Source organism: Engraulis encrasicolus, chromosome 1 (genome assembly GCF_034702125.1).
Source record: "Engraulis encrasicolus isolate BLACKSEA-1 chromosome 1, IST_EnEncr_1.0, whole genome shotgun sequence".
Taxonomy (NCBI): Eukaryota; Metazoa; Chordata; class Actinopteri; order Clupeiformes; family Engraulidae; genus Engraulis; species Engraulis encrasicolus.
Genome location: NC_085857.1, coordinates 24,015,737 through 24,039,023, shown reverse-complemented (window position 1 = coordinate 24,039,023; position 23,287 = coordinate 24,015,737). Strand labels below are relative to the sequence as shown.

The 23,287-nt window shown below is 43.8% G+C and overlaps 1 protein-coding gene across 1 annotated transcript in view; it reads right to left on the bottom strand.

The window, feature by feature from the left end:
• The window catches only part of LOC134456638 (transmembrane channel-like protein 5), a 29,455-nt gene extending 6,436 nt beyond the window's left edge, over positions 1-23,019 (bottom strand). The window contains exons 1-14 of the mRNA XM_063208073.1: positions 22,835-23,019; positions 22,558-22,736; positions 20,494-20,583; positions 17,828-17,930; positions 15,643-15,724; positions 12,817-13,071; positions 12,223-12,371; positions 10,568-10,709; positions 9,068-9,220; positions 6,892-7,064; positions 6,007-6,097; positions 5,508-5,605; positions 4,717-4,806; positions 3,269-3,344 (exon numbers count right to left, since the gene is read on the bottom strand). Coding sequence (XP_063064143.1) covers positions 3,269-3,344; positions 4,717-4,806; positions 5,508-5,605; positions 6,007-6,097; positions 6,892-7,064; positions 9,068-9,220; positions 10,568-10,709; positions 12,223-12,371; positions 12,817-13,071; positions 15,643-15,724; positions 17,828-17,930; positions 20,494-20,583; positions 22,558-22,736; positions 22,835-23,019 — 1,866 coding nt within the window. The remainder of the gene's footprint in view (positions 1-3,268; positions 3,345-4,716; positions 4,807-5,507; positions 5,606-6,006; positions 6,098-6,891; positions 7,065-9,067; positions 9,221-10,567; positions 10,710-12,222; positions 12,372-12,816; positions 13,072-15,642; positions 15,725-17,827; positions 17,931-20,493; positions 20,584-22,557; positions 22,737-22,834) is intronic.
• Between the last annotated feature and the right edge of the window lie 268 nt (positions 23,020-23,287).

Here is a 23,287-nt window from a genome sequence, read left to right as displayed (position 1 = left end):
AAGAGCAGAGGGAGAGGAGGAGTAGGAGAGGAGTCACATGTTTAGTAAATGAGAGGCAGAGGAGTGGTGATGAGAAATGAGAAGAGGAGAGGGAGAGGAGAGGGAGAGGAGAGGAGGGAGAGGCTGGCTCACATGGATGGGAGAGGAGGAGGAGGAGGAGGAGGAGGAGAAGGAGGAGGAAGAGGAGAGGAGTCACATTAGTAAATAAAAGGCAGAGAAGTGGTGAGGAAAAACAAGAAGAGCAGAGGGAGAGGAGAGGAGAGAAGGGAGAGGCTGGCTCACATGGATGGGAGAGGAGGAGGAGAGGAGTCACATGTTTAGTTAGCCTGATTATCATCGACTTTCAAATTTCTTTGAGACTTGGTCTGACCAAGAGCATAGCAATTAACATTTTCCAAACGGCATCGTTGACATGCCTGATTTTTTTTGTGCTAATCGTTGTTTGCTTCCCGACAAAGTGGGAGGAGTTCCCGATTTTTCGGGAGATCAGAAAGTACTTGCGTTGCTCTTGACCTGACTAGTAGCAATGCTAAGGTGTTGCGTCACTAGGAGGGCACGGCCTGGCTAATGTTTAGTAAATAAGAAGCAGAGGAGTGTTGAGGAGAAACGAGGCGAGGAGAGGAGGGAGAGGCTGGCAGTGGGGTCATCACCTGTAACACATACACAGGGAAGATGATGAGGAGGAGGAGGAGGAGGAGGATGAGGAGGATGAGGAGAAGGAGGAGGATGAGGAGGAGGAGGAGGAGGAGGAGGGGAGTTGCATATTAAATCTGTTTTCACTGTTTGCGGAAAAAAACCTGCTTATCAAAGGCAAACAGTGTCATCGAGATCGGTGTTGTTGACACAGTGCTGTGCTGTGGTGTTCCATAGGAAATTCTTACACCCACACGTACACACATTGCAGTTTAGCCGCCGCTAGGGGTGCAAATAAACATCGAAATGTGTCGATGCATCGATCCTACAGCCGACGATCTAATCGAATCGTATCGTATGGTGGGTCATTCTTAAGTATCGAAAACAAACGAATTGCTGGCCCCTGTCCAATGCCCATATCTCCATAACGTAATAGAGGTGGAAAAGCAATTGGAAAAAAATCGAATAGAATCCAAATGTATTGTATCGTGGGGCATTCTTAAGTATCGAAAATAATTGAATTTGCTGCCTTAAGAAATATATACTACTGAATCGTATCGTCGTGGAGGCTGTGATTTACACCCCTGTTGTTGACACAGTGCTGTGGTGTGCCATACGAAACACCTACACCCACACGTACACATATTCCGGCTTAGCCGCCCCACGTCCCTCCCCTAATCGATTAAACAAAGTCTTTGCCGCGCCAGCCAAGCCAAGGCCGATTATTAACTTCTGATAACATTATGTCATCTGTTCCCAGTGGGAACGTCGTTCGCTTGTTGTCAGATGACAGGAAGGCAGGGATGACAACAAGAGCAGAAGGAGGGATGGAGAGTGAGAGATCAGTGCTGCTGGCTGTGCATCGGATGACAGAAGGGGTGGTGGTGGTGGGGGGGGGGGGGTGTACTGACAGCTTTTGACAGACCTAGGACAAATTTCATCTGAAATACTACAAGGAATGTAATGTGAAAACCCAATTTTAAGCTCCCTCTTGCCTTGGGGCCGAGAAAATGTACCCCTTTGGCCCCGCCAATTTACCCCCAGTCAGCTTCCCTGGTGACAGGCGTGAAAGGAGGGATTTTTTTTTCATTTATTTTCATTTATCCTTTATTTAGCCAGGATTGTCCCATTGAGACTACAGTCTCTTCTGCCAGGGAGTCCTGGTCAAAATGGCAGCATACATATAGTTACAGACACAGACAAACACATAGACAAAAAGGAAAATAAATGTACAAAAAACACATTAAGAAAGTTAAGTTTACATAAAACCTATTTTGAGATAAAAAGTAGCATAAAAGGAGGGATGAAGGGTATGGAGCAGTGCTGCTGTCTGGGTGATGGCTGACAGGCACGGAGGGATGACAAGAAGCAGGGTTGCCAGATGAGACAGATTATTTCCAGCCCAAATGAATACTCAATACCCGCCTGGAAGCACTAAACTATTTCTATAAACTAAACAATAAACTATGTCTTCTGTGGCCATAAAATGTAAGAAAAACCCGCCCAAATGCCCTTTTTGCCACTTTTTACCCGCAGACGGTCATTCTAAGCAGCCCAATTGGGCGGGGAAAATGGCCCCAATCTGGCAACACTGACAAGAAGAGAGGCAGGGATGGATGGAGGGATGGATGGAGGGATGAGGAGATTGGCATGAGTGGTGCTGGCTGGCTGAGTGTAATCTGAAAGGGATTATTGGCAGCCGTGCGCGATGTGATGAGTGTGACGCATATTTACACTCGGGCTTGCTGACTTGGGAACGGCTCAGCAGAAGGAATCAGAAGGAACGATGCACATTTTCATCTGTGCGTGCAGGGAAGCTGGCAGCGGGGGGCACACAAAGGGGCCAGTTGTCCCGGGCCAGGGGAAAGAGGGGGCCCCAGGACAGGGTCCCTTATTGTATTGTATGCAGTGCCACTGACAGCTTTGACTGGGCCCAGAACAGAGACATCTGAAATGGCCCTAAACCCAATATATAATGTAATGAGGATCCAATTCTGGGCCCCGTCTTTCCCTGGGCCCATGACAAGTTACCCCCTTTGTCCCCCTCCCCTGTCGGCTTTTCTGATTGTATGTATCGGGTGGGTGGTGGGGGATTTTTAGATGACTTTGTCCCGGGCCAGGCCAAAGTTGTCGGCGGCCCTGTCTGCGCGTGTGTACTGTACTGTATGTATGGATATACTGTACTGTACATAAATATAGGATAAATATAGTCTCCCTCTGACCCACCCAAGATCACACGCAGTCGATTATGATTGCAGTTTTGTTCATCAGCTCAGAGGAGCTGTGTGATGTCACATTACAAAATACTAACAATACTTCACGTAATCACTTGTTTGCTTGCTGCTATGTGATTGTTTGGTCACTAGAGGGAGCACAGCACAAGTGAGGTAACATGTTGACAATCCTGTGTTTATTCTTCACTGGTTTCCATTGTGCTAAAGCCTTGTAAATCGTCGTTCTCACCCCTCCTACCGTGGAGGAATCCACGAAAGAATTGGGGAAGCACAGGGGTGTGCTGTGTTTATTTGTGTTTATTTTTTATTGTGGTTAATTGGAAGCATATGGTTGATTAAAACATGAACTGCCCTTAAAACATTAACTGTCTGTCTGAGTACATGGGGATGGACGGACTCACCTTTTTGACGTAAAACAGAATGAAGAACTTCAATATCTGTATGATGGTCAGGAGAGGAGAGAAGAAGGTGGCAATCCTGCAGGAGCAGAGAGAGTCAAGAAGGTGGCCGATCATGAGCCATGAAAATCAAAATGATATGAACGGCAACATGAATTATACATTGATCCGAGTCTGGTGTGCCGCCATGAAGGGGGACGTAATGCCTCTTTTCCACTGCCGGTTTTCTGGTAGGCCTACAGCTCGACACAGTGCGTCTCGGCCGCCACTTTTTGCTTCACGATTGAGCTGTGTCGTGCCTATTTGAGAAGCAAAAAGTGGTGGCCGAGTCACGATTTTTCGAGCTGTACGCCTACCAGAAAACTGGCAGTGGAAAAGAGGCATTAGGATGATTGTAACAGGGAATTCTTTGAAGTCAACAGCATGTTGGTATTATTACATTTCAACAGAAAGAAAATGGGATATTTTTTTGTGCTCATGATGTATGGAGACATAAGCAGGTGGGTGGACCCAAAAAGGACACTTTCAAGGGTGAGAGCAGGCTTGCACCAGAGAGAGTAGAGAGAGAGAGGTTCCATTGGCCCATTGTTTCCGGGTTCTATTATTGCAAGGGGGAGGGGGAAATACCCCTTTAGGCAGACCTAGGCAGACCTAAGGACTGTTCTATTCAGTGCTAGGAGTATTATGACACGCCCCTTTAGGCGGACCGGAACCTGGTCATGTTAGGTGCCCATAGCAACCTATTGCATTGGCATATCTCTATATACTTAAAGAATCTCTGTTTGCACTGAGTGCACTGATGATGGCAGAAGAACCTTGAAACGTCTGCTCTTCTCTGCTCTGAGAAAAATAAAAACACTCCCTGTCCTTGACCCTAGTGTCTTTTTCAGTGTGTGAATGTGCTCTCTCCCTTAGATCAGGGGTGAGGAACCTTTTTCATTCGAGGGGCCACTTCAAATTCATCCGAGGGCCGTAAAAGTCCTCCGAGGGCCTTACTATGAACACAAACCAGGATTTCCTGATGTACTTTAGGCCTATATTGAAGGCAGCCACCTTTAAAACAAACCTCACCTTCACTGGGCCCTCTGAATACACCTAATATTGTAAATGTATTTTCCAAGATTCCTTTACAAAAAAAAAATATTTCAAGCTGCATAAAGTTACAATTATATCAGGGGTCAGATAAAACAGCCCAAAAGGCCGCAAAGGGCCCTCAAGAAATAGGTTCCCCACGCCTGCCTTAAATATTCAGAAAACATGCAGGAATTTGGGGTGCTTCGTGGTGTTCACCTTTTTTCCATGGTGCTCATTGGTAGGGATTGAGTATGAACATGAGTACAGTACATACACGTAAAAAACAAATGGCAGTTTGTTTTTTTACAGTATGTGTTTGTGTACCATATAATTACTAGTATGTAGTATGAGGTGAACGTGGATAAAAGCTGCCATACCATGCGAGCGTCTGGGAGTAGATGAGGTCTAGAACGTTCCGGGCAATGTCAAATTCCGGAATGCCAAAGCCCAGGCGGCTGCCAATGACACTACAGAACAAAGGACAATACAAGTTACTATTTCATTACATGTCTATCTTCTCAATTTCCTACCAACAACACTCATCGTGAGGTCACATTAAATTTTTCACAAAAAAAAGACTTTAACAACATCCTGAGCTCTAAGTAACATATTATGCTATGGGCATTGATATGGGTGGGGGGTGGGGGTGGGGAGGGAAGCTGAGGTGTTATGGTTAAGGAGTTGGATTGTAGATCACAGGGTAGCAGGTTCAATCCCCACCCTTACCAATCCCTCCCTCCCTCCATGTGGAGTTACCAATACCCTGTAATATCTGTATGTCACTTTGGATAAAAGTGTCAACTAAGTGTAATGTCATATGATCATTTAACATTAGGATAACAACAAAGAGGCTCTGCCTGACAAGCATGGCCGTAACTACCATTGAGGACACAGAGGTCATGTCCTCTGCATTTTTTTGCAGTAATGTAAATGTATCTATTGATGAAAACTGATATATGATCAACAGGGATAAATTCACTCTATATATGCCACCCCCATTTATCCTCAGTGATTAATGAAAGCAAACTCAAGTTTGACTGAAGTGTTTGAAGCATTCTAAATGTACAGTATGCAGTACAGTATGCAGTGTTTGACCTCTGTATTTGAAAATGTCTGCTTACGGCCCTGCTGACAAGGTTTACGGATAAAGATGAAATGTTGTACTTACTTGCTCAGGAATTCTCCAAAGAAGGACCCCAACAACAGAAAGAAGAAATCAACCACCACGAGCCGATACAACGCCTGACCAACAGCAGTCTCCCAACACTAAAAGAAAAAGAGAAAAACAAGCAAAGAATAATATTTTACAGCGACCAATGATTTTTGCTCAGCTTGTACAGATATTAACAGTGGTCCAGTTGTAAAAATCAAACCAGAGGGGATGGTCTGAGATGGATTCTGATTATTTCGGGGGTTCTGGGGTTTCTCCCCCAAGAAAATGTTTGAAAATGCGGTTCTTAAAAGTGCAATTTAAACGCAATATGTTAATGTACAGCCTGTAAATTAATATAGATCAATATTTTTAGAGGGGGGTGATTTTTGACCATTTTCATGGAGGGGGGATGATCTTTGACCATTTTCATTGTAGCATTGTGGCACCACCCCCCCAATCCCCCTCCAACTCGAGCCCTGGATATTTCAATGTTTTTGAATGGGTGTTGGATTACCTGATCTCGCATGCCACCACTACTGTCTGCCACCTGATCCATCCAGTAGTAACACAGGATACCCAGGATGGACATCTTCAGGAGGACGTTTCTAGAAGAGCATGTGATAAGGGAATCAATGACAGTGGTGGGCAGTTAGCCAGTGGGCCTCCATGAAGCCAGTTTTCAAGGTATGAAAACGCTTACACAATACATTGCATGTTGCGTCATATTGCCCTAGCTTACAGCCCTTGCCTAATGCCAGAATATTGTCATTTCTTTCATTGACATCTTTGATGAAGATGATATACACTCTAGTTTCCAATATCTGCTCTCTGCACTGTATTATGTGTGAACCACCTCATTTGTAAAGCATTTGGATCAGTGACGGGCTTTAACCCCTTTGCGCAGAGCTTATGCGATGACCTAATTGTCACCAAAGTTGTCAGGACCGAGTCTTAATCTGTTGCTTCAGGCTCTCAGTAATGTCATAGCTGTGTTGTTATGATGTAGTTGAGTATTTTCAGCCAATTGTCAGTTACTCCGTTCGCAATCAACAGTTCAAACAGTTTACAAAACACATGACTGGTTACAATACAAAGAAAATAATAGTGTGCCAAAAAGCACTCGACAGTACATTGAGGAGAGAGTGGGAAACTCGGCAGTACATTGAGGAGAGAGTGCAGTGGTGTAGTCTACGTAGAACGCGGGTATACGGAGTATACTCACTTCTAAATTTCAGGGATTTCAGTATACCCACTTAAAATTGATTTTTGAATGGCACAAATATTTTGAATGGCACAAATATACACAGTATACCCACTTCAACAAATGCTCAAAGTTACAGTATACCCACCATAAAAAAGTAGACTACACCACTGAGAGAGTGGGAAATCAAATGCAAACCTGATGATGACGGTGTAGACCTGCATGCGTGGGTTGGCAAAGTGCTCGATCTTGTTGAAGAGGGAGTAGATGAGAGGGATCACCAGGTTGACCAGAGACACCACGAACGGCACGAGGAGGGTGGAAGCATCGATCAGCTGCTTGTTGTCAGAGGATGCGTCTTTAGTATGTAGCTGTGGAGAAAAAAAAAAACCAAATACAAATTACCTACAACAGGGAAACACTTTAGCAATAAATATTGAATAGTATATGGTCATGCAAGTGGTTGAAAAGTACAGTATATCACGAAAGTGAATACACCCCTCACAGTTTTGCAGATTTTTGAGTGTATCTTTTCATAGGAAAGCATTACAGAAATGTAACTTTGACACAATGATTAGTGACCTTTTAACAATATATTTAACCGCTTAAATTTCTTGTTCACTCAGAAAAAAACAAAATACAGCCATTAATGTTTGAACATGTACTCACAAAAGTGAGTACACCCCAGATTAAAATCCGGTAGAGAAGGGGCTATGTTGGCTTGAATCGTCTCAAAATGAAACGAAATGAAAAGGGATGACAAGGGAGGTCATCAGTGTGCGTTTCAACCTTTCTTTGCATTGAACTTTTACATTTTGAGTCTGCATCTGGCTTAAATAGATTGGTGTGAGATTTGAATGCAATCCTATGGAGAATATCATGATCTGCTTCAGTAGTCACAGTGCATGTTGACATGCATGTTTCTTTTAGGTGTATTTCAGATTGCCAATGTTGACAGCATTCATGCATCCCCAAACCATGTCAGCCCCACTACCATGCTTGGCTTATGAGAGGATACACCTTTTTGTAAAACTCACTTGTTTACCACCACACATGCTTGACACCATCTAAAGCAAATTTGTTTATCTTGGTCTCAAGAGAGATGAACAGACCAAGGATATGGATCACTGGAACCATGTTGTGTGATCTGAAGAGACCAAGATAAACAAATTAGCTTTAGATGGTGTCAAGCATGTGTGGTGGTAAACAAGTGAGTTTTACAAAAAAGGTGTATCCTCTCATAAGCCAAGCATGGTAGTGGGACTGACATGGTTTGGGGATGCATGAATGCTGTCAACATTGGCAATCTGAAATACACCTAAAAGAAACATGCATGTCAACATTCACTGTGACTACTGAAGCAGATCATGATATTCTCCACAGGATTGCATTCAAATCTCACACCAATCTATTTAAGCCAGATGCAGACTCAAAATGTAAAAGTTCAATGCAAAGAAAGGTTGAAACGCACACTGATGACCTCCCTTGTCATCCCTTTTCATTTCATTTCATTTCGAGACGATTCGAGCCAACATAGCCCCTTCTCTACCGGATTTTAATCTGGGGTGTACTCACTTTTGTGAGTACATGTTCAAACATTAATGGCTGTATTTTGTTTTTTTCTGAGTGAACAAGAAATTTAAGCGGTTAAATATGTTGTTAAAAGGTCACTAATCATTGTGTCAAAGTTACATTTCTGTAATGCTTTCCTATGAAAAGATATACTCAAAAATCTGCAAAACTGTGAGGGGTGTATTCACTTTCGTGATAAACTGTAATAAACAGGCTAGGATTTATCCCTAAAGAGGGCCTGCACCAAGGCAGAACGTTTCAACTACAGTAAAATTCTGGACATATCTCAGTCAAACTCATTTCTTCACTCTCTTTTTGATTTTCATCCAGTTACTGTGTGGTAGCATTTAGTCTCTAACTCTGCCACAAGCTTGATCCAAACAGCTCTGAATCAGACGATGCTAGCGAATACGCAAGGTGGATAGAACAATTACTCAGTCAAGTGAAAGAAATTGGCGGATGCATCACGCTACAAGAACAGTATCAGTATTCTTTACATGTTCGATTCCCGGCCTGGGTCCTTTGCCGGCCCTTCCCCGTCTCTCTCCCTACTCGTTCCTGTAACCACCTTCACTATCCTATCATAAATCAAGTAAAAAAGACCAAAAGAATATCTTTAAATTTATAAAGATTTTTTTTTTACTGTACCAGAATTGCAACGACCAACTCGCAGTGCATTACTTAAGGCCCTGTGTTATGTCATAGTAGTGTAGTACTATGGTAGTTAACTTTCCAATGACTCTTAGAGTGTGCCACTGGTGGAACGGTGTGCATTACGGGGCTACAAGATAAATGGCGATACCTCCTGCTCAAATTCGGACAGGAAGTAGATGGCAGCGCAGGAGCCGACAGCCAATCCGGTGGAGAGGAACCAGGTGCCCAGGTGGATCAGGAGGCGTACGCACTGCTCTGAGGATGACAGCTGATCCTTCTGGGCCTTATCTGCCAGGGACTCCTGCAGTTGGACAACAAAAAACAAAACAAAAACAAAAGCATGATTATCTAATTTAATTTAGTTAGTGAAAGATTTAATATAATACAACATTTTATATACACCTATATATACAAATATATACAAATATATACACCTATATATACAAATATTATTATATAATATAATTATTATTACTATTATTTAAGTATAATTAAAGGGGCTCTAGGTAGGATTAAAAGTTTAATTAATCATTGTCCCCAGTCAGCCGATGCTTATTTGAGTCATTAGTAAGTGAACGATGAGTCTAGCGACCACTACCACAGTCCGCTGTCAGAAAACCCCAAATGCAACTTTTGACAGAGCGACCGGAACGAGTCTCGTGGGAAACACTTCTCATACGAAAACATACCGTATTCAGATTTGATGGCATTCCGTGATGAAAAATATTCTCACAGAGAGATTATTTACAGTAAACAGCATTTTTTCATTACTGTGTAGATTTTGAGACAGGCATTCCACAGGCACCGCCCAAACGACGTCACCCTACATTGTGTCCCTTTTTGGGCCTTTTGCATTTATTATGACAGGACAGCTGAAGAGGTGAACAGGAAATGGTTGGGAGAGACAAATGGGTATGGTCTGGAAATCATCAAGGCCACACAATTATATTATTTAATTTACTATAATAATTACAGTAGATAGGGCAGGCCAACACTATCCACATCCCAGCCCCCATCCCATTTAGCATTCCATTTCAGCACAATATACTTGATCAGTTGATATCAAGTCAAGTGTACTTTATTGTCAAAAACCTATGTAACAGGGTTAGCACAGAAGTTTGAAATTGCGTTTGACCAGTCTCCAATGTGCAGTTTAATGAAAAACATTTAAATAACACACACACACACACACACACACACACACACACACACACACACACACACACACACACACACACACACACACACACACACACACACACACACACACACACACACACACAAATAATACACACACTCGCGTGCGCACACACACACATAACAGCACTGCCCTTAACATGCTCCTCTCAAGTAGAACATAAACGGAGCATTTATTGCTTAAATATCAAGGGCCGCTCACATTGATGAGTCACAGGACAGATTCTAGACTATATTGACTCTTTAGAGATTAACAGAAAACGTTTTTGGAGGAATTTGTTAGTGGTGAGTTACAATAAATGCACCATTTATTTTCTGTCTTGAGAAGAGCATGTTAACGGCAGTGCTACCAGACAGTAGTTTGTGTACACACACGCACCGTTGGTGAGAACCAGGCTAGGAGTTTCCCAGGTGGGTTTTCACTTTCATGTCATTTTTGTTGTCCACCCACCTTGAGCTGGATGGTGAGGTTGGCTTTGCGTCGGTGCACTGCTTTCTCACTGGTCACACCAAAGTCCCAACTGCAGAGCACCGTCCAAGCCCCGCCGGAGGCTCCCTGCAGCACAAAGTTCTTCTGGAACGATGTCGCCATACTAGGAAAACAACAGGTCAAGGTCAATGTCACATAAAGGTCATATCAATGTTAGGAGGTCAAGGTCAAACCTAACCTGGTTCTCACGCAGATGGATCATGAAGTTGAGCGAAAATGCACGAGGGGTCTGCATGAGAACCAGGCTAGGTAAAACCCACCGAGTCAATAAAAAAAAAATCACCAAAGCCCAAAATTGTTGATGTTGGCAATATTATTAACCCCTCTCAGAAGGTAATTGAACTGAAGTGCTTTGCAAATACTGTAGCCTGAGAAAGCTATTTTCAAAGATAGCACCTTAACTAAAACAAGCAGTTGATTTCGTGATAACGGGAAGAAAAACAGACTCATACAAGGAAATGCTTTAGCTCCATCGACACATTTACCTACCAGGCTACAATCAGGTCAAGGTCAGTTGATATCGATAACACTTTACCCAACACACAAGCAAAGGAAACAATCTCTGACACACCTGTTTTCCATAGACATGTACAAGACCTCGACTTTCTTCAGAGTCTTCACAGACACCGTATCGCTGTATCTATCAGTGTACTCTGTCTCCACACATAATTAGGGCCTATTTTGCAGGTAGCTGACGATTTTATCTCCAGTGAATTACCATAATTCAGGTACAGGGTGCTGGTTTACAGTAAGCGGTTCAAGAGCACTTCAGCCACAGTTGATAAGGGATTCATACCCACAACCTTCCGATTTAGAAAGAGAGTCCCTAGCGGTTGGCCCACACCCTACTAACAGCAATCTACACTCCACTGATAAGCCCTTAAGACGCGGCTTTATACATTTGTTGTTACCAGTATGGTAATGACCAAGTCGTGGTGCATTACTAAAGGGCCTGTGTTGTGTCATAGTATTGTAGTGCTATGGTAGTTACATTTCAATGACTATTACAGCGTGCCACTGGAGGTACGGCGCGCATTAAGGGGCTACAACTCGTTCAGAGCTAATATACTAAACATGGCTTACTGAAATTGCAGAGATAAAATGTGCATTGTTAAGTGTGGACTCATGCTGTGTGTGTGTGTGCATGAGTGTGTGAAAGCAAGAGCAAAAGAGAGAGAGCAAGAGAGAGAGAAAGAGAGATAGACAGACAAAGACAGCGATACAGAGAGACATACGTAGGTACAGAGACAGAGATACAGAGAAAGAGACAGAAAGATGTTAAGAGATACAGTAAATGTTGAAGAATAGATTGGCACGGTTACATGGCGCTATTCAGACATGTCGCTATGCAGACATTCATGTCTATTGTGTGAATACCGGCACGTTTCCCACAGAAATCTGCCTTTTCAGTGGTTTGTGACACTGCTCAGGTTTTTTCAGTTTAGGGAGAGTGCATGCAGTTACCCTAACCCTGACCCTAACCTAACCCAAACCCTAACCCTACAGCATATCTGGTGGGTATATAGCGGTATGTCTGAATAGCGGTATGTCTGAATAGCGGTATGTCTGAATAGCGGTATGTCTGAATAGCGCTTGCTCCCCGATTGGCGCCCTACCTGTATAGGAGAGAGATTCCACACAGCAGCATATATGCAGCTATTGTGAAGAGGTAGGCCAGCTGGAGGTTGTACGTTGGACTGGGAGACATGCCGACCGTATTGTTGCTGTAGCCGCCATAGTACATGACTGTTTTACTGAAGTAACCCTGCAAAAGATGAGAAGAAAAAGACACATATCAAAACTCACATCCATGTCAAACACACATTAAGGCTCTCGGCACAACCAAAGTTTTACTTCTTGCCAGATTTGTTGAAATAACCATGTCAAAGATAAAAAAAAAACCCCTTTGCAGCCAGTTAGACATAAAAGAAATACGTTGGCCTGCTGCCTTGAGTTTGTGAGTTAACTCAACTCGAGGCTTAATGAAGCAGAGAACTTAATGCAGCAAAGTTACTTTCTATCTATCATGATCGATCTATCTATCTATCTATCTATCTATCTATCTATCTATCTATCTATCTATCTATCTATCTATCTATCTATCTATCTATCTATCTATCTATCTATCTATCTATCTATCTATCTATCTATCTATCTATCTATCTATCTATCTATCTAAAACGCCAAAGTTGTGGGGTATTTGAACTGACCGTTCCCGTGAGCAATTCCAGGCCCGTGAAGGGTTCGGTGTTGTTGGCGTCGTGCCCAGACACCAGCTGCGGGATGGTGATGAAGCTGAAGGTGACGAGGAAGGATAGCAGGTTGAACATCAGCAGCCACTTGAGGAACAGGAAGTAGGAGAGCACGCTGGAGCCGAACTTGCCGCCCACCTCCTTCAGGAAGGCCTGCCACAGCACCAGGGCCTGCCGGGCCGACGCCAGGCCCATACGCAACCTGCGCTGGAACTGAGGACGACAAGATGGCACATTTAGCCGTGTTTAGGCAAAATAGCCCTATTTAGCTACAGTATATTTAGCATCCATCCACTCATCCACTCATCCGGCCATCCGTCCTTCCCTCAGGAAGGCCTGCCACAGCACCAGGGCCTGTCGTGCTGACTCCAGACCCATATGCAACCTATTCTGGAACTGAGGACAACAAATACCCTATTTAGCCATGTTTATTAGCTATACTTATATTAGGGTTATTTATGTATCTATGCTTCCTTCAGAAAAGCATGTCACGACTCACGGCACTAGCTTGGTGCGCTGACGGCAGCCTCATACGCAACCTGCATTGGAACTGAGAACGAGAAAAAAATGCTTGTGTCATTGTCTTGGCTAATATTGAGTAGTGAGGGCTTTCCGATGACATTGTTCCCGGCCTGGCCAAAGGGATCCGCAGCCCTGCATGTTGATATAAGCTATTCATTGGCAAACAAGGTCTCACCAAGCACTTATCAATTTCCAGAAGCGGTTTACCACACTAAGTACACACATCATTAGGCATAGGCCATCTAATAACCCACAGCAAAAAACCCACAGAAATGGAATGAATGTCTTTGTGCCATTGCCTTTGTTTGTCTATTTATTAATCTATCATCCATGCCTCAGAAAGGCCTGTCATAGTTCTGGGACCTGTTGGTCCAACACTGTGCCTCTGCTATTTGTCATCTCTTATAGAACTCCACTTCATCTTGACCAGATGAACACCCAAGTCATATTATCAGTAGTCACCTTAGCACCTAAACTAAGCCCTTCTCAACATTTTAGGATATTTATTTTGCATGATTTTATCTAATTTAGAGTAGAGTAGAGTCAACTTTATTCATCTTTAAAGGGAAATGAATACCTGGCTGCCGCGCAATCATCTTCTTTATTCTGTTCTCATATTGTCATTTATGTCCTCTACTGTAGACTAAGTCAAGTTGGATAAATACACCTGCTAAATGGGATGTTATGTAATTATTGTTCTCCAGTAAGGCGTTGGTGGTGAGGTCTGTGAAACCCAAACTCACAGCACCCGTGCCGTGTGTGCAACCCAATACTGCTCGGGCCACAAGTGTCATCCACTCATCTGGGCTTCTCAGTTTCAGATGGGCAGGGTCACACTGAGTATGACTTGTCACTGGCCCTGAGTTTGTCACAACAAGCTGACTCTGGATAAGAACGGAACTCTCACTTGCATGGTGTCATGGAAGCCAACAGGTGGGACAAATGACAAAGGGGACAGTTTGGGGGTGGGGGTGGTATCAACCGGGCGGAATTGAGTCCTCATTACATTGGTTTGAGTGGGGAGGGCTTTCAGATGACTTTGTCCCAGGTCCAAGAGATAGTGGGGGTGGTGGTTGAGTTGAGGGTGGGTGATGGGGCAGAACTGAGTCCACATTACATTGTATGTATTGGGTGGGGTGAGGGGGGCTCTCAGGTGACTTTGCCCCGGACCTGGCCAAAGCAATAAGTGACCCTGCATGGTGATATAAGCCATTCATTGGCAGACAAAGTCTCAACAAGCCCTTATCAATTTCTAAAAGCTGTTTATCACACTCAGTACACAAATCATTAGGCCATCTAATAACCCCCAGCATATAACTATAATAATCACCTGTAGAGAGAGCAGAATGGATATTTGGTCAGCTTTTTATGACATAGGTACAAGGTTATTTCCACATAACAAAGATGGTGGCCATTCTTGCTGGCAAAGGGAAAAGTTCACAAGGCCGAGAATGGGGAGGTGATAGGAAGGAGAAATCAATTGGAAACACTGTGTCTTTGAGTGTAACTACATGTATCATAACATGTAATATTATGAACTGTACGTACCAAACCCTAACCATAAGCTGTGGTACAAGCAGGGCTCGAGTTGTAGGGGGATGAGGGGGGATGACATCCCCCCCAACAATGAAAGTGGTCTAAAATCATCCCCCTCAATGAAAATGGTCAACAATCACCCCCCTCTAAAATAGGCCTTCCTTCTTCACATATTGTGTTGAAATTGCACTTTTAACAACTTAATTTCCCAATAATCAGAATCCATCCCTGACCATCCCCCCTGCTTTGATTTTACAACTCGACCACTGGGTACAAGTCATGCCATGTGTTGTTACATACTTCGTTACACTGTCTGTACTAGAGGATGACATTTTTCAGGAAATCCTGTGGGTCCCGCGGGTCCTGCGGGATTCCCGCGGGATGGGAGTCAAAATTTTGAAGATGAACGGGAGCGGGCAGGAGCGGGAATAAAGATGAATGGGAGTGGGCAGGAGCGGGAATAAAAATGAATGAGAGCGGGAATGCTTGCTTATTTTTTCATTTAAAAAGCCTATGAAACGGGAGTGGGATTGATTTTGAGTGGGAGTGGGCAGGATTGGGAGACATTCTTTTCAGGACGGGATGGGATGGGATTTGTTTCTTTTACTCCACTCCGGGACGGGACGGGATGGGATTTTTTTTTCTGGGACCGGGATGGGACGGGAGTGAAAATCCACTCCCGTGTCATGCTCTAGTCTGTACCCAATGATGCAGAGTAGAGCTTACCAGTGCAAGCCGACCAGAGCAGTCGGCACAGCAGGTGAGCTGGTGCTTTCTCCGGACCGATCTGGATGCCATGACTTGACTCCTATAAAGAGAACAGTGTTGAAACATTTGTTTACAATCAAATCTGATACCCTAAATTGCTATAATACCACAAAGTATGTGGAAGAACGGGTAAACGACGTTTTTTTGGGGGGCTCAGACGTCAGATGGATTCACGGCATTTAATGCACATAAATGAATTAGTAATCGGTGGTTGATATGCTGCAATGAATATGCTTCTCAGATGAAAAAAAAGAAAATCCATACAACAGTGGCAGTGGCTATCGTTGCACCACCCTGACATGTGCTACTGCTTAAACATCACTAAACTTGCAGTACGAGGGTTACTTGTCAAGGATAAGAAGCAGGCTATGCATTACTAACACGCGGCCCTTGTCATAAGTTTGTGTTACTAAAATGGCAATGACCAAGTCATTATGCATAATGTAGTATTGTAGTAGTAATACAATGAATAGCAAGGCGTAGGAAGGGCAGAATGGTGCTGATTATGAGACAAAGGAGATGAAAGCTATTGTTTAGGCACTTGTAAACATTGTGATGAATCCACAGACTCCTAATCACTCGAAACACTTGAAATGCTGTGTGAAGGAACAGTATCAAATGACATCACCTGGAAAAACAAACATAGCTTGCTGCAATGATGCACAGTACCCTATGACCTGTTTTTTGAACTGCAAAAAGGCCACAGAGGAGGAAGAGGCGCACCTTTTACCGTCACACACGCTGACTAGCGATCTTTATTACCTTCGACGGCGCTCGTTACCTCACAGGTTGTGTACAAGAATGCCCCTCTTTTACAGCTGGGAGTTTAATCGTTGACAGGCAGTCATAAAACTACGCAGACAGAGACCTTTGACTATACATGTAGGCCAGCTGTAGCGTTTTCTCAGTATACAGTTCAGTGTTACCCCACCTTTTTCAGAGAAAGGACCACTCTGTCTCCGAAAATGTTTTGTCAGGGACCACCTGTCAACTGGCTTGATCAAGACAAGTTTTACATATTCATATGCAGATTGCTTATTTTGTTTTACATACATTTCAGGCCAGTCTCAGTGAAATAAGATATGGTTATGATTCTAATAATGTGACAAATAAAGCTTGGGAAGGTTGACTGCAGTTATAGAAAGCCCCTCGTGTACTGCTTGATGTCCAGCGAGGTTGTTCTGATGTAGCTGAGTATTTTCAGCAAATAGTGAATAGGCCAACCAACGACCTCATCTGCAGTAAGAGTCTACGAAGTAGACCTACTTAATCCTAAGTAGTACTTATGTATGAGGTGCACTCTAAGCAATATCCTAGAAATACTAGGTCTTGCATCGTCACTAAAAGTTCATACATACAGTAGGCTATTTTACCTCGCATGCACTTTATGCAAGCCTTTTATTTGAATATGCGAGAAAAATACTGTATGTAGGCCTATTATTACATTATTGTATGTATAAACTTTTAGTGATGTGGCATATTGCCTAGTGGGCATCTCATACTTAAATACTACTTAGGTTTAAATATTACTTAACCCTTGTAAGGTGTGTGGGTCATTTTGACTCGTTTCCTGTTTTTAGCTTGAGAATAGTGTCAGTTAATAATCTTTCACACTGAGATTCACTGGCTTTGGCTCAGGCAGGGTGAGGGGAACATGAGGGTGAATATGAGCTATGACTTTTTCAATGTTTCATTATTTTTCTATATACCCGGGTCAAATTGACCTGAACACCTATGTAACAAAAACACGAACACCTTACAAGGGTTAAGAAATAGAGCGTGGTGGCATTAGGGCCAACTTGAAGCAACTCCACAGGTTGACAAGGATTGTTATAATTAAAAACCCTTTATTTTATCTGGGGCATAGTAACACAGGTAAAACCGCCCAACTTCAGGCAACTCCACAGGTCGACAAGGATTGTTATAATTAAAAACCCTTTATTTTATCTGGGGCATAGTAACACAGGTAAAACCACCAGCCGGTTTCAACCCACACTCATGAGGGCGCACGCTCTAAATGAAAGGACTTAAGTCTTCTTACTTCAAGAACACCTCAGAGTTGGAGAACAAGCACACTCAGATATCCTTCTCCTCCTACTTACTGTAAGAAATGCAGGGAAACACAGCTCTAGTCAGTACCTACCGTATGTGTTTCTTCTCATTGAAGCTCTTTGCTAGAGCACGGATAGCTGTGTCACAGTCTTGGTTTGACATGGCAACCAAGCTCTTGACCAGGTCCTGCTCCTCTGTAGGGGAGAGAGGAGAAACAATGTGAAGTGAAAACCCAATTGGGACAACTCCCATTGTCATTGTGACAGAGCACTCCACAGCACACAAGTGTTCAGAGCACACTGCACACTGCACACAACGAAATTGCATTTATGCCTAACCTGTACAAGGGAGCACCCTCAATGGCACCCAAAGGGAGCAGTGCGACGGGGCGGTACCATGCTCAGGGTACCTCAGTCATGGAGGAGGATGGGGGAGAGCACTGGTTAATTACTCCCCCCACCAACCTGGCGGGTCAGGAATCGAACCGGCAACCTTTTGGCTACAAGTGTGACGCCCTAACCGCTTACCCATGACTGACCTATGCCCTAATGTCATGTGATGGATTAAAATGTGTGTCACCACTACTTCACCTGCCTGATCAGATGAATCACAGATTAATGACTTTTAAAGGAGCACTTCTGCCAATTTCAATATGTTGTTGTATTGCTCACGCTACCCTTGACTTGTCAGTACCCGGTGACGCTGCATTTTTCGGCTCAGCCCTTTCCGAGATCTGAGCTATTCAAATGGGGGCAGGTTTTGTTTACATTTTAAAAATTCTTAACATAGGCCTACTCCAAATATTTTCCCAAAAGGTATCGCTGTTGGCTAGTTGTCTGCTGATGTTGCATAACCTTTTGGATGTTTTTGGGGATAAATAAACATGTTTTTTATGTGAACAAACTCTGCCCCCCCCATTATACTGACCAGGATCTCGGAAAAGGCTGAAAAAAAAAAAAATCTCAGGTATTGACAAGTCCAGGGTAGTGTGAGCATTAGAACTGCATGTTGAAATTGGCTGAAGTTAGAAGAAGAAGAACCTGGCAATAGGCTCACGATAAGTGCTTGCTGACCATCGATTAGGCCTTGAGGTGTCAAGGTTACAAAGGCGTCACCCCTTCTGTAAACAATGCATTCCTGAGGCCCTCCATAGTTAGCTAACAAGGCTCTGTTCAGGGTAAGGGGCTAGATAGCTTGTTACAGGGCAGACAGACCTTGAGTATTGTGAAATCTTTAATGAAAAACCATGAGGGAGTGGATAACTTTAGAATGAGGAGGTGCTTTCCTTATTATGCAAGGAGAAGGTTAGTTCAGAGCAAGTTCCAGTCAGTGCTCGACTATGGCGATACACTGTATGCACTTCAGTTTATTCTTAAACTGGATGTGTTGTACCACTCAGTCTGTGTTGCACCACTCAGCCTTGCGTTTCCTGACAGATGCATCAGCCAGGACTCACCACTGCACTCTTCATGATACTGTACTATTGTTGTTTTTGTTGCTAAAGCCCTGATGGATAAACTACTCTTTTACATGTTTAAGTTGCTTTCTTTTCAAAATAGTGTTTACAGGACAAGGTCATCAGAAAAAAAGTTTTACAGAATAGTGGCAGAGGAGTTATTGTAGTAACTTGTAAATTGTCGGACCACTTCCTGGTTGAAGAAAGGTGACACTAAAGAAAGGCAACATTAAATGGGTATGCAACCATAAAGTTTCCAAAGTTATTTCGAGGGGTCCATAAACTGTTGAAAGGGTGATCCGAATCCACTTATGATGGACTAATTAGGCTAATTATTGTACGAGAGAATAATTCACCAGTATTCACCCGCCACCAAAAAAACCCCAACCAACCAAACAAACAAGACAACCGATGGTTTCTTTACCATCCTCTTTACAAACCAAGAACGTAGACGAACAGAGAGTTCTTATTCCATTCTCCACACAACCCAAGAGTCTGAGAGTTTCTACTCTGTTCGTGCATACAACCCAAGAACCTAAGAGAATGAGAGTCTCCATACCGCTTTCTATTCAACCCAAGAGTGCAGGAAAGCCGACAGTTACAACACTCTTCTCCATACACAACAGTAACTCGGGCCATTCGTGAAGTCTTTACGAGAAAAACCGAAAAAAACAACTTTAAGTCTTGTGGTGCCTTTACGAATAGCCTCGTTTCTCGTGGTTGGCCGACGAAAGGGGGAACTGACAATTGGGGTAGTTTGGTTCTGGGGGGAAGAATAATGCGGACGGACGTCAACAATCAAGCGCGACCGAAGGCTAACTGGATTTACGGTTAAGTTTAGGGTTAAGTTTAGGGTTAGGGTTAGGTTTAGGTTTAGGGTTAAGGTTAGGGATAATGTTGGAGGAAGGGAGACATGGCATGAAGCTGACACAATGACAGCGCTCCCCTCCCGGAATGCACGCACGCAGCTCGGATGTTCTCTCTCTCTCACTCGCTCTCTCTCACCCTCTCTCTCACCCACTCTCGACGACAGCGCGCGTTGCCCAACTACGAAAAATGAGGCTATATCGTAGCAGCACCACGAAGCATGTTGTTGATTTTCCCCGAGAATGGGCTCCCATACAACCCAAGAACACAAGAAAATCAAGAGATTCTAATACATTCCACACAAACTACCCAATTTGAGAGATTCTTTTGCACTCTCCACACAACCCAGCAACCCAAGACATTAGAGACTTTCTATTACCATTCTCCATACAATCCAAGTAGCCAAGAGTAGGGAGAGTTAAATTGTTCTTTACCGTTCTCCATTTCTTCCTGGATGTCCTCCTCTGTCAGGCCCCACATACTCATTGATTTTGTTGTTCCCCTGTGCCGCATTGCGATCGTGTCTGAAAATGTGGCAAACAAAGAAAATGTTGATAGAGATAGAGATGTCTACAACTGCTATCTCTATATTCTCAAAAGGCTGAAGGAACGATTCATTTCTGCATTATTGTATTTGCACTCAATTTCCCTGCATGTCATACTACCCACAGTAGCTTATTGCTAGGCTTAGGATAAAGAAACATCCATATAGTATCCTTGCATCTTTGTGTTACCGGTATGTTCTGGGACGGATGAATGACCACATGCCCTGGGGACACACACTTTTGGACATTTTTTTTTAATTTTTTTACAAAGGCTGATGTTAACGCAAAAATATTTTTATGATGATGTTTTCTGACACTGACTTGCTCTGTCCTTGCCAACTGGACCAATAAACCACACAGATGCAACACTGACCAGCTTGCTCACATACTGTACTGTATAACTTGGCTGAATTTTCTTGCATTAAGGAAGTCTTCCTTCTTCCTTATTATGGCTGTAGTCTTGGTGTCGTGACAACGTCTCTCTCAGCATTCTAGGGTTATATTATCACTGAATTAACACCAAGACATTTTAGACTTTGCACTCACACGATTCAGCATTTCCCACATGAGTGCACATGTTAGTCTAGTACTTCCTGGACTGGGAAAATACCCCTTTCACAAATGTTCAATTCTGTGGTGACTGTGGGAGAACACCCCTATCACTAATGTTCAATTCTTTGTGGTTGCTGAAAACACGCCACACAACCACAAGCAATCACACACCATGTGGACACAGAATGAATTTACATTACGATAAGCGATATCAAGTGCCGCACAGCCATGGGAAAGAATAGGGGGAACATGCTCCCTGCTCACCTTTGCCCGTGATATGAACAAGTACAAGCTCACTCACTACACTCACAAACATAATTCAGGTAAATTGGGCCACTTTTTTGCATATAAGGGAATGGCCCAAAGTGGCCCAATTTACCTGAATTCACCCCCTATAATTTCAAGAAGTTTTATTTACAATCTCTTGATATTAAACTGGTGAGAACCTGTTGAACTTGCATTACAGTAGATGTTCAAGGGGCAACAAAGGGTAAGACAAGTAGCACTTCAAAAGTGCTACTATGGCAACATAATCAATGTGCCTACAATTAACTCTGCAAACAACTGTAATGTACAGTAGATGATGTCTTGTGATCTTAAACACACAAGCGTCACACCACAAGCACAGCAAAGTGCAGTAACAACGCCGACACTGAAACTGAGAAAAGGCCTTCAAAGTATCGCTATTAGGTTGGATATTGTGGTTGACATAGCAATATCTCTACCATGGGAATCATTTGGACCACAAGGCTTTGTCACAAGATGAAAGAGGTGTAATGAGGACCATTTTCAGTCTACTATCAAATTTGACAAAGTATGTAGCTTCTGCACTTTGCCTTTTTATGGCAGAGCTCTAGCATAACACCTGTAGAGATGTACACACACACCCAAAGTGCAACAATAGCTGTGTATATATGGCGTTTTTTTTCGCCGATCGGAATAGATCTGATCCGAACTTTGTTTCATTTTTATAAATGGCAACGTTTCAGATAAACGTTGCCGTTTATAAAAGTGAAATAAAGTTTATATTTTTGGAGCTAATGCCCAGTGGACCACCTCTATGTGTACCTAAAGCACAACAGTGCAAGTATAAGTGTGGAAACCTGAAGTACAACCAAGGTGTACACACCCAGCACAACAACCCACAACAACCACAAACAAGTGTAGGCCTACACACCTGAAACACAAGAACAACAGAACAGGGGTGCATTTCTCGAAACCATAGTTGCTAACAACATTAGCTACTTTGTTGTTTGCGATGCAATTTCCCATTGGCAACTACCCAAGTTGCTAACTGGCTAACAACTACGCTTTCGAGATACGCACCCCAGGTGTACATGTAGGCTGCGCACAGGTAACAACCACCCGCACAGGTGTATGTGTCGCAGAGTGAAGACTTACAGCTCTGTATTGGCTGCCATCTTGGCGTCTCCGTGGGCGGCGACGCAGGTACGGACCTGGGCAGCATGGAGGACGAGGAGCCTCCCCAACCCTCCCTCCAGTCGCCCCGAGACGCGCCACCTCCGCCAACACCACCGCCGCCGCCGATACCCGCATCGTGACTAATAGCCAGGCTGGTACTGGAGTAGGCGGGTAGGGTCTCTGGGGAACCCCAGCCTCCTCCTCCTCCTCCTCCTCCTCCTCCTCCTCCTCCTCCGCCTCCACCTCCTATGCTTGCGCCTCCCCTGGACTCAACGCGCTCTTGTTGCCAGGTGTCTTGAGAACCCCATCCTCCTCCTCCTCCTCTGGACCCAACCCTCTCTTGTTGCCAGGTGTCTTGGGAACCCCATCTTCCTCCTCCTCCTCCTCCTCCAGCTCCCCTGGACCCCACCCTCTCCTGCTGCCAGGTGTCTGGGCCTCCATCGCCTCCTCCTCCTCCTCCTCCTCCACCTCCGTAAGGGTTGCTGTGGGGCAAACCCCTGGGGAACCTGTGAGCCAGACAGACAGCAGTCAGCAGCAGACAACATTTAATTAACACAGAACAATGACTGCGCATTATGCCTTTCAAATAAGGTTTCCCTCATGGGGGCTAGTATAGCCAGTAGGTAATCATTTGAAGAGAAACATAAGGGGTGACAACGTTTATGTGTGTAGAAATGACTTGAATTAATTTTGTGAAATGCATTTTGAG